The sequence below is a fragment of the Stenella coeruleoalba genome (genome assembly GCF_951394435.1).
Source record: "Stenella coeruleoalba genome assembly, chromosome: 1".
Taxonomy (NCBI): Eukaryota; Metazoa; Chordata; class Mammalia; order Artiodactyla; family Delphinidae; genus Stenella; species Stenella coeruleoalba.
Window position 1 is genome coordinate 367,849 of NC_137169.1, and position 16,465 is coordinate 384,313.

General features: G+C 66.7%; 2 protein-coding genes across 2 annotated transcripts; both read right to left on the minus strand.

The window, feature by feature from the left end:
- Positions 1-3,808: 3,808 nt before the first annotated feature.
- TNFRSF18 (TNF receptor superfamily member 18) lies at positions 3,809-6,537 on the minus strand (the record flags this gene model as incomplete). The annotated part of the gene is made up of 5 exons (XM_079938326.1): positions 3,809-4,059; positions 4,126-4,325; positions 4,508-4,595; positions 5,403-5,525; positions 6,363-6,537. The coding sequence occupies 5 exons, from the start codon at positions 6,535-6,537 to the stop codon at positions 3,932-3,934; spliced, it is 714 nt and encodes a 237-aa protein (XP_079794452.1). The 3' UTR covers positions 3,809-3,931.
- Positions 6,538-11,287: 4,750 nt separating this feature from the next.
- On the minus strand, positions 11,288-13,943 carry TNFRSF4 (TNF receptor superfamily member 4; the record flags this gene model as incomplete). The annotated part of the gene is made up of 7 exons (XM_079923607.1): positions 11,288-11,358; positions 11,457-11,585; positions 11,730-11,926; positions 12,571-12,637; positions 12,895-13,002; positions 13,430-13,552; positions 13,802-13,943. The coding sequence occupies 7 exons, from the start codon at positions 13,941-13,943 to the stop codon at positions 11,288-11,290; spliced, it is 837 nt and encodes a 278-aa protein (XP_079779733.1).
- Positions 13,944-16,465: the final 2,522 nt, after the last annotated feature.

Below are 16,465 nucleotides of genomic sequence, written 5' to 3' on the forward strand. Positions count from 1 at the left end.
CCATCTGGATCCTCTCCTGCCCCACCCAGCCCCCCATCGGGCTCCAAAGTGTCCTTGCCAGAACTGTGCGGGCTGCCAGGGAGAGGTGGGCAGGGAGCTGAGTCTGGAGCACTGTCGGCTGTGGGGCACCTGGGCATCTGGAGGTAGAAGGTGCCCCGACATGCAAATGATGTGCTGGGCCCCCTGCAGCAGCTCGAGGAGCAGCCTCAGCAGGGGGGGGGGGGGAGCGGGGGGGGGGGAGGGGGCACTCCTAGTGCCTGGGACGGGGCTGCCCAGCACTGCAGCTGGAGCTCGTAATCCTAGGCGAGAGCTGAGGGCCTCTGCCTCCCCTCCCCCTTGTCTGCCTGCTTGGACCCAGCACCACCCAGGGACCCATCCCTGCAGCCCCCACTGGAGGCCCTCACCCTGGCAGCCACTGGGGCCTCCCTCAGCGCCTGGCAGTCAGGGTTCTGCCCTGGCCAAAGAGCCCACGGAGCCCTGAGGACTCAGAGGACCCCCCTCACACCCCTCTTCCCTGGAACGCGTCTCCAAAAAGAGGGGTCTGGAGCAGCCATGGCCCGAATCACTGTCTCTGGAAAGCACCTCAGCCCCAAAGCGTCCTGCGAAGATGTCTGCCTCTCCACCTAGGTGTGGCTACTTCTTGGTGGGAAGGGGGCGTCCAAGGCCCTGCAAACCACAGCGGGGTGGGAGCTCAGCCCAGCTGCTGGAGGAGTGGCCCTGCTGCTGAAACCGTGGCGGGGGAGCCGGGGAGGAGTGATGGCCCAGGTCCCGGTCAGGGCCCTTGAATGGCCAGACTTAGCACCATGGACCTATCTGATCGATGAGTTCGCATCCCAGCACCAGGGGGCAGCCAGGGACCACCTGCCCTTGGAAGGCCCCCTGAAGCTGCCCTAGGACTGGGGCTGGGAGGGGCTGGCAACCAGTTCTGCTAGGGTGGGTTCCCTCCCTATGCCCCTCAGGGGTCTCTCGGTCCGCTTGCGGAGGGGCCGTGTCTCACAGTGGCTGAGTCCAGGTCTCAGTAGAGGGAGGGTCAGGGGCCTTTTCCAGCCAGGTGAGGCGGTGTGGCTGCGGCGGAAGCACTTCTGGGAACAGAGGACGGCCTCTAGGCCCTTATCTGAGGCTGAACTGACACTGGATTCCGACCCCAGGGGGAGGAGTTGTGGTTTTCCGGAGCAGCTGGAGGGCCCCTCTGGTTGGTGTAAGGCCAACTGGCCCGAGGCAGGGGAACGCAATCAGATTCCCAGGTTGTATCAGACCGAAATTCTCCGGACCACCCAGTTCCAGAAACTGCCCTGGAGACTTTCCGGACCACCCAGTTCCAGGAACTGACCTGGGGACTTTGAACCCAGCCCAGCCTTCCCGCCTTTCGAGGGGCGGGACTAACGGTCCCCCAGGATACCCGAAAAGACCACCAAATAAGGAATACCCTGCGTCCTCCCGGATTCACCACACCCCTCTCCCTTCTTCCCCTATAAAATCTTGCCCGACCCTCGCCTGGGCGCGACTTCTCTGGCCCCTTTCTCTCGGACCAGCGAACCTCGCCCAGGAGCGCTCCCTAATCTCTGGACCAGTGCACCTCGCCCAGGAGCGCTCCCTAATACAGCTCACTTGAAGCTTTCCTCTGTTTCGCGGTGCCGTTTGTTAAGATCCGACCTTACAGCTGGGGGGGGGGTGGTTTCCCGGGGGAAACAGCGAGGGGTGTGGAGCTGGCGTGGGCAGAGTCTCATCTTGGGGTCCCTCTTGGGCTTGGTGACCCAGGTGGGCACATATCTGCCCCCATTCCAGGAAGCTGGCCTGAGTGGGGGTGGGGAGCCCCTCACAGCACCAGCACCCTCCGTCCCCCACGCGCCGGCACCCTTGAGTCCCCTGCGCCTCCTGCCGCCCTGGGGGGTCTCCCTCCTCCCAGCCTGGACTTGCTCAGGCCACCCGACCAAAGTGCCTGGTGGCAGCCTGTGCACGCTGGGCCTGGGTGCCCCAGCAGAGCCTCCAGCCTTGGCCCTGAAGCCAGCCCCTCCCTGCTCTGTGGGACCCCAGCTGGGGAGGGAGGTGAGTCCAGCAGGAAGGGAGAGGGGAGGGAGCAGATGCAGCGGCGGTGACCAGGGTCCGGGCAGGCCTGGTGGGGCAGAGGCCTCTCTGCTGACAGCAGGCCAGCGTGGAGGGAGGTGGCGGCTCCGGTGGCAGTGGCTCCGCGGAGCCCTTCCGAAGCGCTGAGCTCCCTGGGCAGAACCCCCTCCCGGCCCCCCATGAGCCTGGCCTCACTCTCCCAATCCCTCCACTGGGCTGGGCGAGTCCCAGCGTCCCCGCCCCTCCGCGGGGCAGGAATCCCCCGCCCGCTCGCCTCACCCCACTGCCCCCGCTGCCCCGCACTGACGTTCAGGGAGCTTGTCCCACGCAGGCCGCCCGCGAGGACTTTCCGCGCTGCGTCAGCAGAACGCACTCGACACCTGACTCACAGCCTCAGCAGGGGGCTGGGCCAGGGCTGGGGACCCCTTTCCTATACGTGGGAGTGGGGCAGTCAAGGGACCCAGAGGTGTGTGGGGGAGGGGTTGACAGGACAGGAGATCTGGCCTGAGGACAGAGGGGCCAAGGGGTGTGGCAGGCAGGTCCCGGAACACCTGGCTGTCTCCCCTGAGGTCGCTCACTTGGCCCCAGGGGCTGCCCAGAGCCAGGAGCCGAGGGGCTGGGAGAAGGGGCTGAGGGAGGGGTCCTTCCCCTGTGGGTGGTCCCAGAGCACCCCCCACCCCCCGCCTCCTTCCAGGGGTGGAAGTGGGCAGTGCCCCATGCGGTGGGGGGTGGAGGGCGACGCAGAACCCTCTCTCCTCCACCTGCCTTCTGTGAGCTGGGCCCACCTGCCCACTGGGACTGGGTCGGGGTCAAGGGGCTCTCCTGGGCAGCGTGCAGGTGGGAGGGGAGGGCATGGTAGGTGGGGGAGGTGCTGTGCTAGAGCACTGAGCCACAGACAGACAGGTGGCCAGGTGTGCTGGCACCTGGAGAGTGCAGCTGCTGAGACTGCCTGCCACGCCCTGGATGCCACAGAGCCCTGTCAGGAGGCTGAAAAACTACTGCTCGCCTCTGCTGGGCAGGACCCCAGGACCGCCCCGAGGGACCCGTGAGGTGACGGAGGCCAGTAGGAGGGCTTGGAGAGAGGGCGGGACCAGGCCATTCTGAGGCTGTCCACATCCTCCAGGAAGTGTTGGGTATAGAAACTGACCTTGCCCCGGATTGGGGACCCCAGAGACGCAAGGGCCGGCGCCCCATGGGGCCAGCAGGATGTGCGGCCAGCCCGGAACCAGAAGCCGGAGCAGCGGTGGCCCAGAGACCAGACACACACCAAGGAACCCAGTGTCCCAACAAGCGCCAGGCAGGCCACTGGAGGACAAGTGTTGGGCGGGGCAGCCCAGCGGCACAGAGGGCAGGTGTGCAGCACAGCAGGTCGCCCCGTGGTCTCGGCTGTGGGCTTGTGTCTAGGACTGGAATGGCCCTAGCTTCTACCCCACCCCCCCCCACCTAGGCTGGGAGGGGGCTGTGAGAACTGGCGGGGGAGACCCCGGAGCCTGTCCCCTCCCCACTCCCAGCACACGGCCACTCAGGCCACCGGACAAGCGTTTATTGGGTGCCGCCTGCAGCCAGGTCCTGTGCCCGTGGCCTCCTGTCCTGGGAACCAAGGAGCCACGGGCCCCACCCCAGCGGGGCCAGCAAGAGAGGCAGGCAGCCACGGTGCGCCTCTGTCCCCCTGGGGTTCAGCCACAGCTGCCTCCTCTCCTGCGTGATCCGGAGCACTGGTCACTGTCACCATCCCCCACCTGTTTCCGCCATTGAGGGGAGCAGGGCCGGGCCCAGAGCCGGGGCCCCACGGCAGGGCGCAGAGCCCTTGCTCCTGCGGGCCAGCCTGCGCCAGCTCCGGGAGGGTCTGGCACGGGCGCTCCGGGCCTCAAACCCACAGGTCCTCCAGGCGGCCCTTGTTCTCCGACAGTGGCTCGCCCCACTCCTCCTCGGGGAGCTGGCAGCTGCAGGCGTCCTCGGGCGGGGGTGGCGGGGCCTCTAGGAGCAGCTGCGTCTCTGCAGAGGGGCTGCGGTTAGCAGGCAGGCAGGGGCCCCCCTCCCCGTCCCCAGGGCACAACTGACCTGGGGGCCGTGCTCTCTGCCTCCTCAGTTGCCAGACGTGCAGGCTGAGTTGGGCCACGGTCAGGGCCAGGATGCAGGCGGCCAGGCCGAGGACGGCGGTCAGCAGGCCACGCGGCTCCGTGGGCGGCAGCCCTGGGCTGCACACGGCATCGTGCGTCTTGTTCCCGGGGAACACAGTGGGAAACCCAAGCTTGGAGCAGCTGGGACGCACAGACACAGAGCCCTCGGTCAGCCCTCGGCCACCTGAGCAGCCCCTCAGCAAGGCTGCTGCCCTCCGAGCCGTTGTGGGGGGGGCGGTCACTGCACCAGAAGGGACAGCAGAGGCACCACCCTCGAGCCCACCTGGACCACCCGGCCACTGGAAGTCCCCACCAGGACTCACTCTGCCCAAGGTTTGCAGCGGCCCTCACGGCCCCCAGAGAAGGTCCCCGCGGCACAGTCGAAGCACTCGAAGCCGAAGTTGAACTTCCCTGGAGACAGAGGGACAGACGGACACAGGCTGCGAGGGCAGCTGGTGTGGCCGAGGTGAGACCCCCACCTCATCTGTTTGACAGGGGCCCCAGGTGGCCACAGGACCAGGACCTGGGATAAATCAGGTCCCCCAGGTGCCCCTTTGCAGGGCAGGCCATGACTCTGGGCTCAGTGGAGGGTCCCTGATGGGGATATGGGGGAGGGGAGGGACCTGCCTGCAGAGGCTAGAGTGTATGTGGTGGGAGGAAGGGGTGGAAGCCGAGGCCACGCAAGAGCTAGGCTGGGCCTTCGCTCGGTCCGGAGGCCGGAAGGCGGGAGACCGGGGAGGGTCCCGGAGAGAGGGGTGAGGCTCTGCCCCAGCTGCCTCTAGGCCCGGCGCCATCCAACCTCACACAGCCCCCCCTCCGCCCTCACTCTCCCGGCCCACATGTGCTCAGCCAGGCGCCCCCGCATCGGGTCAGGGTGAGTGCAGGACCTGGGCGTAGTCAGAGCCAGGGCCTAAGGGCCAGACAGCCTCTGGATACCCCCACTGTTCCTCACAACCAGCGCTTAGGGGCATCGTCTCTGGATGGAGAAGCTCAGGCCAAGAGAGAGAAGGAAAGGCTCCCAGAGCCACACCAACAGGAGGCACTGTGACCCCAATGTGGGCTGAGATGCTAAAGCCAGAGAGCGCCCCCCTACCCCGCCAGGGTGCTGCAAGACCCCCAGTGCTGGCGCCCACCTGCCCGGAGGACGTGTCCGTGCCCACCACTTGCGAGCTTCCTTGCACACCTGGCCTGCCCGGGCCACCCCCACCTGCCACTTACCTACAGGCCACGCCCCCTGGCCAGGCGGACAGGAGTAGTACTTGCAGCTCTTACACTGGGGGTCTCCACAGTGGAACTCAGGCTGGATACACTGGCAGTCCGGCTCGGGACAGACCCCCTCAGCTGGCAGGGGGCAAGCAGCCCTCTCAGCAGCTGGGCCGAGCCGCCCTCCCCTGGATGCCCCCCTCCTGGCCCTCCAGGGAAATGGGGGTGGCAGGGCAGCCCCAGCGGGCAGCACACCTGTCTGGGAGCCAGGACCCTGGCTCGGCCCAGCTGTGTCCCTCCCTCCTGGGCGCCCAGCTCCTCCACTCACCAGGCCTGGCTGCATCCCCCAACCGTCCCAAGCTGCTCCCACCCATGATGGCCATGACTCGGCATGTGACCCTGAGCCGTTCCTTCCTGGGAGACCTACTCCCCCTCCCCTGTCTGGGTCCTGCACTGCCCTCAGCTGCCAGGACCCTTGAGGCAGCCTGCCCGTCCCTCCCTGACCGCCGTCCATGGCTCCGCCGCACTGAGACCTGGACTCTCAGAGCCCCCTTCCCACTCCCCAGGTCCTGGCAGGGGGACACTCTGGGTGTTTTCCCTGCAATATCTGTCCCCAAACTGACCCATTTCACCTGCCCCTCACCCATAGATGCAGGTCTGAGGCAGGGAGCTGGGAGAAAGAGGGGTGCAACCCTAAACTGGGCAAGAAGTGGCCTGAGTGATGGCCAAGGGCTCACTCCCCACTCGGAAGGAACGGGGACAGCCCTCCTCCACCTTGGGACGTCAGACCTGCCTTGGGGAAGGCTCCTACACTCCTTGCCCCCGCCCACCCCCCACCCCCCAGGCCACTGGCCCGGTCTGGGCGGCTTCCGCCTCCCCGGATTGCGCTGGGATCAGGGCTCTGGACTCGGAAAACTACGGGGGGACGGGGCGCAGCGCTCTGCCCTCCGCGCAGGGGCTCCCGGCCCGCCTTACCTGGGGTGCACGAGCGGCAGCAGCGCGCGCTGGTCCCCGTCCCATGCAGATGGCGGCCGGGGTCGCAGCTCAGACCCCCGGGGGGGTGCTGGGCCAGGCCCAGCGCGCAGAGCAGCGCGACGCCGCACAGGGCCACGCGCGCGACCCTCACCCCCATGGCACCCGCGGCACCCATGGCCGCGCGCGGCTCCGCGGTTTTAGGAGGCCGGCCCCTTCCGAACACGCCCAGACCCCGCCCCGCAGGCCGCCCCGCCTCTGCCACTCCCCAAGGGGTCCCGAGGAATTGTTCCCATGGGGGACCCCCCAAGACTCTGCGACTCGGAATCCAGGGCATGGGCAGAGGTTTGGGGCAGTGAGACTGCTCTGGGGATTTCAGCAGTGGGCACGTGTTGTCACGTCTGTCCAAAGCACAGGACGCACCGCACGGAGGGACCCTGGTGTCAACTAGGGACTCTGGGTGACATGACCTGTCAGTGCAGGTTCGTCGTGTGTAACAACTGCACACTCTTCGGGGATATTTATGGGGGGTAGGCTTCCCCTCACTGTTGCCGTGAACCTAAAACTGCTATAAAAGATAAGTTCTTTTTTTAAAAACTTCAAGGGATGGGACTTCTCTGGTGGTCCAGTGGTTGGGACTCTGCGCTTTCACTGCCAGGGGCCCGGGTTCGATCCCTGGTCAGGGAACTGAGATCTGGCATGCCCACAGGGACCCCAAGGGAGAAGAGAAGGTCCCATCACAGGCTGCAGAGCACCTGACCACGGACGAGGGGGCATGCGGGAGACCCACATGGGGGGTGACCTTGGGGGATTCCTAAGTGATCATGCCCTTTGGCCCGGGCATTCTTATCCGGAAACTAAATATGACCCAAATGTGTGTGCCTTGTCGGGGGAAACACCGCGTATACCCAGCCACATCCTTGGGGGGGGGCGGGGGGAGGGGGTCAGAAATGTTTTCTATGTAAAACTTGTGGCCTCCGGGCCTGAAGGAACTGGAGTGTGCGTGGGCACCGGATGCGGGGTGGCAGACAGTGCCCTGAGTCATTGGGGTGGGGTGCGCCCCCAACAAGGGTGGACTCAGCAGGGACCATTCCTGGCTGAGCCCCCTCCCCACCTCCAGCTTCTTCCGGGGGACTCCACGGGCTTTTAAAGATCTTCTCTGACGCCCAAAGCAGGTGGGATGAGACACTTCGTCCTCTGTGAAGCCTCCAGACCCCACACCCCACACCTACCAGAAGTCCTCGAATCCCAGCACTGAGCAGCCTCAGAACCCATCCAGGGGTCAGGACAAGCCCCCTGCACCCCGCCTTTCTGGAGATTAGAACAAGCTCCCCCCCACCCCGCCCCAAATTGGCCAACGGGGCCTGGCTGGGTTCTTGACATGCAAGCCCCCCATAGCCACACACACACTTGTGGGCTGCAGCCTCGCTGATGCCTGCTGGGAAGAGCTGGCTAGGAGAGGCCAGGGCGTTGATTGAACCCTGACGCTGGGGGAAGAGGGGGCTGCCCAGGCTGCAACTCTGCTGGGCAGATGTCAACCCAGATCTCCCCACACAAATCCAGTCATCCTGGAGGATGTGGAAGGCCGGCCCCGACGGAGCTCTTGAGCCACAGAGAGCCTCCAACTCACCGTGAGACTGTCTCTTGTCTGTCTGAGCCTCAGTTTCCCCACCTGGCACCAAAGGGCTTGGGGGCCCGGCCTCCCCCAGGAAGCCTCCCCAGATTTCTCAGCCCTCCAGTTGAGGCTTGGTAGAGGGGCAGCGGGTGGAGACCTCTGGGAACGCTGCAGGGGTGGGCAGTGGGGTGCCAGGAATGTGATTCTGGTGGCGCCCACCGGCTGGAGGTGTGTTGCCGGCTGTGACCTGGTGACCTGGGCAGACCCAGAAGACTTGGTTTGAGACCCTCTGAGACCTGCAGCTGCCGCCTCGCCTGATGGGGCATCTGTCCTTTTCAGAGGAAAATGACAGGGATTAGCAGTTTTGTGACTCAACTATCGTTTTCAAGTCCCAGGATGCGCAGGGCCCTCCTCAGAGAAGCAGCTGGGCCCTGCAGGAGAGGGAGGGGTCTCCAGGACAGCTCTGGCTGCTAGGGGGTAAGGTGAGGCCACCCTGTCTGAGGACCCCCCAGGCCTCGGCTCAGCTCCTAGATGGGGAGGAGGGTCTGAGCCATCCCGGGACCCCAGGGAAAGGTCAGGAGTGGAGAACTCAGCAGTCCTGGCCCTTCTGCCCATGTTCAAGGCCTGAGCAGTCCGGTCTGTACCAGGACGGCATCACCCCAATTCTGGTAAGCGCCTGAGAAAATATGATAAATCCCCTACAAATGACGTTTGTCTGACAAGATCATATCTGTTGGCCCTTCTGAAAGCTGGGCCAGCCCATCAGGCACCAGGGGGCAGCTGTCTGCCCGAGGGGGGCTGCCACCCACAGCAGCAGGAAACCAGAGGCAGGGCTGTGTGTAACAAGAGGCAAAAGCGCCGACGGGGTTGGGGGCCTGCGCCTGCTCTCCTGTCCCTGAGGCTCCGGAAGGCCCCTCCCACACAGGCACTGGGTTACCGCGAGCTTCTGTAACCGGGCGCTGCGGGGGAGATGGTTTCTATCTGCTCGCGGTATTTTCCTATCCTCTTTGAGCAGCTCGTCACATTTTTCATCATTTGTCTCAGCTCACACAAGTGACGCGCGTCCAGGGGGCAGAGGGTCCCAAGCAGAGTCCAGGGGTTAACCTGGAGGGCTGTGGGGCAGGATGGGGAGCCAGGTGGGGCCCTGGAGCAGGGAGGAGCCAGGGTGGGTGCCTGTGGGCCCCCCAGGGGGTGGGGGGAGCTCTGGCGGGGTTTCACACGGGAGGGGCGGTTGTCAGCAGAGACAGGAGTGGAGAGCGTGCTTAGCGGCAGCAACCGAGGAAAGTGAAGGTGACCAACCTCCTTCCACCCACCCGTCAGCTTTCAGAGGTGGAGCCACCAGGCTGGGGGCAAGGTGGGGGGCTCGCAGCTGGGAAGTCTGGGGAGGAAGCCCACGACCTTCGACCTTCCATTCCCCAAGGATCTGGCCCCTCCCCCAGGCCCCTTCATCAGGTCCCTTAGCTTCTCTGCACAGCCTGCACACTGCCCAGGGACCACAGGCCCCAGGCCAGTGGTGCCTGTTTGCTGCCCGTTTCCAGGGCAGAGAGGACGTATTGTGTTCACTGCTGCAACCCGAGATCTTTCCAAGAACACGTGGATGGTTCGGTCTCCCCTTTGCCCCCGGGAGGTCCAAGGGACCAGCCAGGGTTCAGAGGTTTGAGGAGAGGTGGGAGGGCCTCCAGGGCAGCTCTGCGGAGAAAGCCAGCTGGGGGGCGGGGGGGGCAGCACACGTGTCAGGGGCGGACCTTTGGCCGCCGTGAGGGCACTGGCCTGTGGGATGATGCCCAGTCCTGGCCCACAGGTGGGTGAAGGGAGGTAGCAGGCTGGGAGCTCAGAGGTGTGCATCTTTGCCAGGTCCACCGGTGGGGGGCCTTGGGCTGTCGCATTTCTCTGCTCCCACCTCCCACCCCCACCCCACGCCTGACCCCCCGCGCAGCACCTCGGTGGTCTTTTATTTCGGTTAGCAGTAGCTCTTAAATCTATCAGAAACCCCGAGGGCGCAAACTATGGGCTGCCTGTGGGCTGTGGAGTGTTTCCTCGCTGGCCCACGGCTCCGGCCTTAGATGAGCCGTTTAACCCGCCCACCTCGCCTGCGCGGAGGGGCGCTGTGGGGGGGGAGGGGTGGCGGGCCACAGCCCACGGCTCAGCCCGGTGTCCCCAGGGCGGGCTCGGCCCCAAGTCTGCGCAGCTGCCAGAGCAGGGGCTGCCCCCAGTGCCAGCCAGCGGGCCTGTCCGACCACTCGGCCTCGCACAGCCCACGCTGGTGCCCACGCACGCTTGGGTTTCCCGCCTGGGAACCTTTTCACATAAAGCTGCACGTTTTGTTCGCGCCCAGGGTGGACGAAAGGCCAGCCCAGTCAGAAGCCTCCAGTTTCCCTGAGAGACTCGGGGGCCCTGCAGGCATCAGTGGGGGTCCCAGGGTCACCACACACTCAGGTCTAACAGGGCGTGGGGCTTGAGAAGAAACAGACGCTCGTGCCCTCTCCTGGGAGGGGCCCCAGAGACCCTGAGGGGTTGTCCTAAAACCCCCTTTGGGACCAGGGCCTCCTCAGGGCTCCCTCCCACCCAGCAGCCCCTGCCAGGCCCTCCCAAGTAGCCCCAGAGTGGGTGCGTGGGGTCCACCGGGCCGGGCTAGCATCGCGCTTGCCAGGCAGGCTCGCGGCTCCCCAGAGTGGGTGCGTGGGGTCCGTCGGGCCGGGCTGGCATCGCGCTTGCCAGGCAGGGCCCGCGGCTCCCCAGAGTGGGTGCGTGGGGTCCACCGGGCCGGGCTAGCATCGCGCTTGCCAGGCAGGCTCGCGGCTCCCCAGAGTGGGTGCGTGGGGTCCACCGGGCCGGGCTAGCATCGCGCTTGCCAGGCAGGGCCCGCGGCTCCCCAGAGTGGGTGCGTGGGGTCCGTCGGGCCGGGCTGGCATCGCGCTTGCCAGGCAGGGCTCGCGGCTCCCCATGCACTTATTTTGGCTGCCACGCTCCCCAGAGGCGCTGGGAGGTGCCCAGCGAGCAGGACAGCAGCCCCAGGTCTCTGAGGGAGCCAGGGGAGCCCCTACCCCACAGCCAGCCCCCGTGTGTGCAGCCCTCAGACCACTGGTGCCTAGTCAGAGGCCCACATTTGCCAACGTCGTTTATTGGGGCCACCCTGGGTGGGGAGTACGCACAGCATACATAGCAGGGCCCAGGGTGCCGGCCCAGGAGCGCCTAAAACGGCACAGGGCGGGGGGACAGGGCGCCAGGGGCCGGGGGTGACGGGTGGGACGGCCTGCGTCTGGGGGCCCCGGCCTGCGGAGGGGGTGCCGGCTTCTACGCCAGTGGACGTTGCTCAGATCTTGGCCAGGCTGGAGTTGGCATCGGCATGCTCCTCTTGGATGGGGGTCCGGAAGCTGTTTGCCCCTGCGGAGGAGGAAGGGGTGAGGGGTGGGGGGCGGGAGGTGGGCGGGGTCCCAGCCTCCCGCAGGCAGCGCGCTCTGGGGCCCACCGAGAACACTCACCGGGGGGCTTGGGGGCGTTGGGCGTCGGCCTCCAGGCCCTGTGGTGCAGGAGCAAGGCCAGCGCGGCAGCCACGGGGCCAAGCAGGCCCAGGCCCAGGCCCAGGCCCAGGACGGCGGCCAGCTCAGGGCCTGCGGGGAGGCAGGGCCCGCTGGGGTGGGGTCCACCAGGGAAGGAGTCCACCGCAGGAGGGCCGCACCTGGCCAGCGGGCGGCTCCACCCACCCTCCCCGCCACCCCACCCCCTTGCGTTGGGGGAGGGCCAGGCCCCCTTACCCTTGGGGGGCTCTGCGTGGGGCGTGGAGGGCCCCTGTGAGGCCCTCGGCCAGGTAGTGGTGGGCTGAGCAGGGGTGGACCGGGCTGCGGGGCCCTGGGTCTCCCAGGCGGGTGTGAGTCGGGGGCTCCTGTCCTCACAGACAGCGTCCGAGCTGTTGCTGGCCGCCTGCAGTGTTCGCTTTCCTAATGAGGTGCAGCTGAGCGGGGCAGGGGTGTTGATCAGGCCAGAATGTCCCCCACCCCACTCGTCCCCCACCAGTGGGACGGGCCGAGAACTGGGGCAGGACCAGGGAGATGTGAGGGGTGACAGGGGTCCACAGCAGGTCACTCAGGCAGCATCAGAGTCCAGCCCAAAGGCGGCGAGGAGAGAGGCCAAGGTCCCTGCCACCCCCCAGGAGCCTGGGCCTCCCCCGGCCTCCCCTGCCTTCTCAGCCTGCTTCCCACACCCGCTCCCCTGACCTGTTCCCGCCTGCACCCCTCTCTCCCAAACCCCTGCCTGCTCTTTTCCTGCCCCCACCAGGTCAGCTCAACAAGGACGGGGGCCTCTCAGCTGTGAATGAGTGAGGGTCTCACACCCTCCCGGGCTGGGCTGGGGTCTCACGGCCTCCCCGCTCCAGCCCAGCAGGAAGGTCAGTGGGAGGAGGCTGGGTCAGGGCCGAGCAGGGGTCGTGGGGGCGGGGCAGGGACCAACGTCAGGGGGGTGGGGGTGCTAACATGGGGGGGAAGGGGTCACGGGGTGCCGGGCCCCGGAGCTCCCAGCCATCAGCTTCCTACTCCCAGACCTGACCCCTGGCTCCCAGACCCCAGGCCACCCAAACCGTCCAGCCCCAGGGACACTCACTTTGTCCAGGGCTGGCAGGCCTGGTCGTTGCCCGGGGAGAAGTGTCCTGGTGGGCACGGGGCACAGTCTGCAACAGAGTCAGCAGGCTCTGCCCATCTGCCACCCCTGGGGGGCCCAGACGCTCACCCCCCCAGGGCCTCCAGCAGCCCCTCTCTGCCTACATGCCATCCACTGGCCACGACCTGGGAGCCCCCCAGCCCCTGTCTTGGCCTGACCTGCCTGGGGGAGAGGGCACTCAGCCAAGCCTGGGGTCGGGGTGCTGAGGGGAGGTGACAGCGTGTGAGGGACATGCTCCTTCCACATGGTTCCAGAGGCATCCCTCACCAACTCCACGCTTGTAGCCATAGCCGTCCTGGGGCTGGGTGCCCGGCCTGCAGCCGCAGACCGTGTCTCTCGTGGGTGTGCATCTCTGCTTGGGCTCGCTCCCACTTCCTGGGGGTCGGGTAGGGTGGGCGCAGTCAGTGGGGAGGCCAGAGACACAGAGCAGGCTGGGGGACCGAGGCTGAGGGTCTGCAGCTAGCTCCCCAGGGCCAGCTGCCCCCTTGCAGCTGGGTGGCCTCTGGTCCTCTCCCATCCCCGGATGCCATGTCCCTCTTGGCCACACAGCCCCAGGGGTCATCCCGTGGCAGCTCTGCCCGCTCTTCCCACCCCTCCTCCAGCCTGCTCAGGACCCTCTGTGGTCCTTGACTCTGGGTCTCACCCACTCAGCCTCTGGGAGGGGGAGGAGCCCCGTGGGTGGCCTCAGCTGACTGTGGTACTCTGGGGCAGGGGAGGGCAGGCCCCGGCGTGGTCTGGAGTTTGCTCCGAGGCCCCGTGTGAAGTGGGTACCAGCGGGGCCGGGGCGCCTGGCGGTGCTCACTCTGGTTGCACTGTGTGCAGGGCTTGCAGGCCTCGTAGTTGACTGCCTCGTTGTAGAAGCCGGGCTCACACGGACGGCACACCGTGTCCCGGGCGTGGTTGCAGCGGCTCTCCATCCCATAACCTGCCACGGGAGGCCGGGCTCAGAGCTCCCCACAGCCTGGCCTTCCCCACAGCAGCCCCCGACCGCCTCTGGCTGGCCCACCATCCCATCCCAGGCGTGGCTCCAGGTCACCCGCTTGCCCTAAGTCCACTCGCCCCACGGTGCCTCACCACGTGACCCCATCTGTAGGTCCCTGTGTCCCCTGACCCCGTCTCCTCATCCTGGGTCCCTGTAGGCACCCCTCCCCCACTCCACGTCCAGGCCACTCACCTGGCTGGCACTCCTTACAGCACCTGCTGCCACTGGGGTAGGTGTCCCCAACACAGTTGAGCTGGGCCGCAGCGCCCAGCGCGAGCCCCAGGAGCAGGAAGGCCGAGCCCGGCGCCCTGGGTGGCTGGGCTCCCACGCGCATTCTCGGCTGCTCTCAGCCCCACAGCTCGGGAGTCTGGGGTTTTTCCTTGCAGGATGTGGCTATAAGGGCTGCGGGGGAGGGGTGGGGAGGGCAGGAGGAGGGGACCAGGAGGAAGGAGGCCCCAGGAAGCACTGGAAGGCAGCCTGTGTCCCGGTCCTGGGCTTCTCTTCTGCCCTGGGCGCCAAGGCCCCCAACCCTGCGATAACGGCCGTGGGCCTCAGGCTCGGCCCAGCCAGCAGCTGCAGTGTGCAGATCCGGGGCCTGAGTGAGGACCCGCAGCCCCCTGACCCCTGCCAGGGCCACCAGGCCAGGTCCTCCAGCCCAGCCGGTCTGCACTGACCCCTCCCCCTGGACCCCTCCTACTCCTGTCTCACAGGAAACTGGAGCCCCTTCCGCCAGGCATCCTGGCTGTCCCCCTGCCCTGCCCAGCCTGGCCAAGCTGCCCAGACCGGGGTGGTCTTGGGATCCCTCCACCTGGCTCACTCCTCCTGGGCGCCCCCCTCTCTGCAGGGCAGAGCCCTGAAGAGGAGCGGGGGGCTCACCCTGAGGCCAGTCCTCACCCCTGCCCCACAAAAGGGTGCCCGGAGCACATGGGCGAGCCAGGGCAGCACACTGGGTCAGGCATCAGGTGCAGGGGGAGGGCTGGTGGTGTCCAGGGCTCCAGAGCATGGTCACTGGCCCAAGTGTCCAAAACTAGCTCGGACCAATGCCAGCAGCCCTGGTGGGTCAGATGCCTCATGACCAGTGCCCACAGTGGGTGCGCAAGCACGTGAGGGTGTGTGCTGGTGTGAGAGGGAGAGAGCAGCTGAGCGTCCTTGAACACAGCAGGCATCTGAATCCACGTTAGTGCCCTAAACCCACACGTGGAAGCTTGATCCCCGTGCAGCTGTACTGGGAGACCGGGGCCTCTCAGGAGGCCATAAAGGCTGGGTGGGGTCACAGGGTGGGCCTGATCCAGTGTGACTGGTGTCCCTACAAGAGGAAGAGGGCAGGGCACAGACACGAACAGGGCACGACCACGTGAGGACACAGGGAGGAAAAAGGCCTCAGGAAACACCAACGCTGCCCACTCCTCGGTCTCTGGACATCCAGCCTCCAGGACTAGCAGAGGGTAAACGTCTGTGCTGCAAGCCACCTGAGCAGACCGAACACGTGCCGCTGGGCAAGCCCTGCCCGGTGCCCTGGGGGTGGCGCGTGCCTGGGAGCGTGCACGAGCCGTGTGTGCAGCACGCGTGTGTGGCGCTGGCTCCACATGCCGGGATGTGTGCTCCCATGAGCACCTGGGCATGTGCCTGGGGCGGGGTGTCCCGTGAAGACAGACTCTCCGCTCTGCCCCCTGGCCGGGCAGGGGCTATCTCCCTAAAAACTCTGGAGGCCATGCCAGGCTCTCCCTGCGCCACACCCACCCCAGGTTTAGGGTGTTCCTGCAGCACCACTGGGACAGGAAAGAGAGCTCCCGTGTCCTCAGGACAGGTGGGGAGGGCCTTTGTACCGGCCCCCCGTGGGGCACGAGGGAGGAGCACAGGTGCCCATGCACACACATGCACACGTGCACGCACACACGTGTGTACATGCTCCCTCTCATGCAAAGCTCTGATCCTGGTGGCCCAAGGCAGGGAGGCCGTATGGCTTTGGTGCTTTTAAATCTGAACCACGAGACAGGATTATCTGCTTAATGGTTAACCTGAAGCTTTGGCGGTGGGGGGGGGGGGGGGCGCAGGCCTCCCGCAGTGGCTGGAAACCCCCCACCTCCTGGGGGCACAGGTAGGATGTGGGGCTCCCTGCCCACCTGCGGGAAATTCCGCCAGCCAGCTCCGCCTGCGGGCAGGGGCCACCGCAGGGTCGTCGCCCTCAGCCTCCAAAGAGAGGGAGGGTCCATGGGGGAGGGGCAGGGCTCCAGGCAGCCTGCTGTGCACACTTGTGTGTGCGTGTGTTGTGCCCCGTCTCCCACTGACAGTGAGAAAAACTATTTTAAGACAAACCATAGCTGCTGAGGTGGAGGTAACTCGGGGTCTGGCGGGCAGCACCCCATGCCTTATGGGGGCCATGGCAGGGGAGGCCGCCCGCCCCCTGCCCAAGGCCCCGACTCTGGGCAGCGCACAGGGGCCGGCCCGCACCTCTGTCCCAGCGTCCCACCTGCTGGTGGCCACCCACCCACACGGCCAGAGCCACGGGCCCCGCCCTCCCACCCCGCCTTCTGGTCGCAGTTCTGAAAAGCCTTTCCTCTTGTTTGTCTGGAAACCGGCCCAGATTCTGCGGCGGCCCCTCCCCGGCCCCTCCCCACGCTGCTCGGAAGCAGGTCACGTGGGCAGCTCAGGGCAGCCTCTCTGCCCACCTGGCCTGAGCCTCCAACCCCAGCAGGGCCTTCAAAGGCCCGTGCGGACCCCCTGGCCGGGTGAGCCGTCCACCGAGGAACCATGGGCCACGGCTCAGGGCTCTGAGGGGGGCCCGGCGGGGGGCCAGGTTCGTGGGTATGTGGAGTGGAGACCCTCCCTTGTCACTTAACTCTCACTGCCCACACC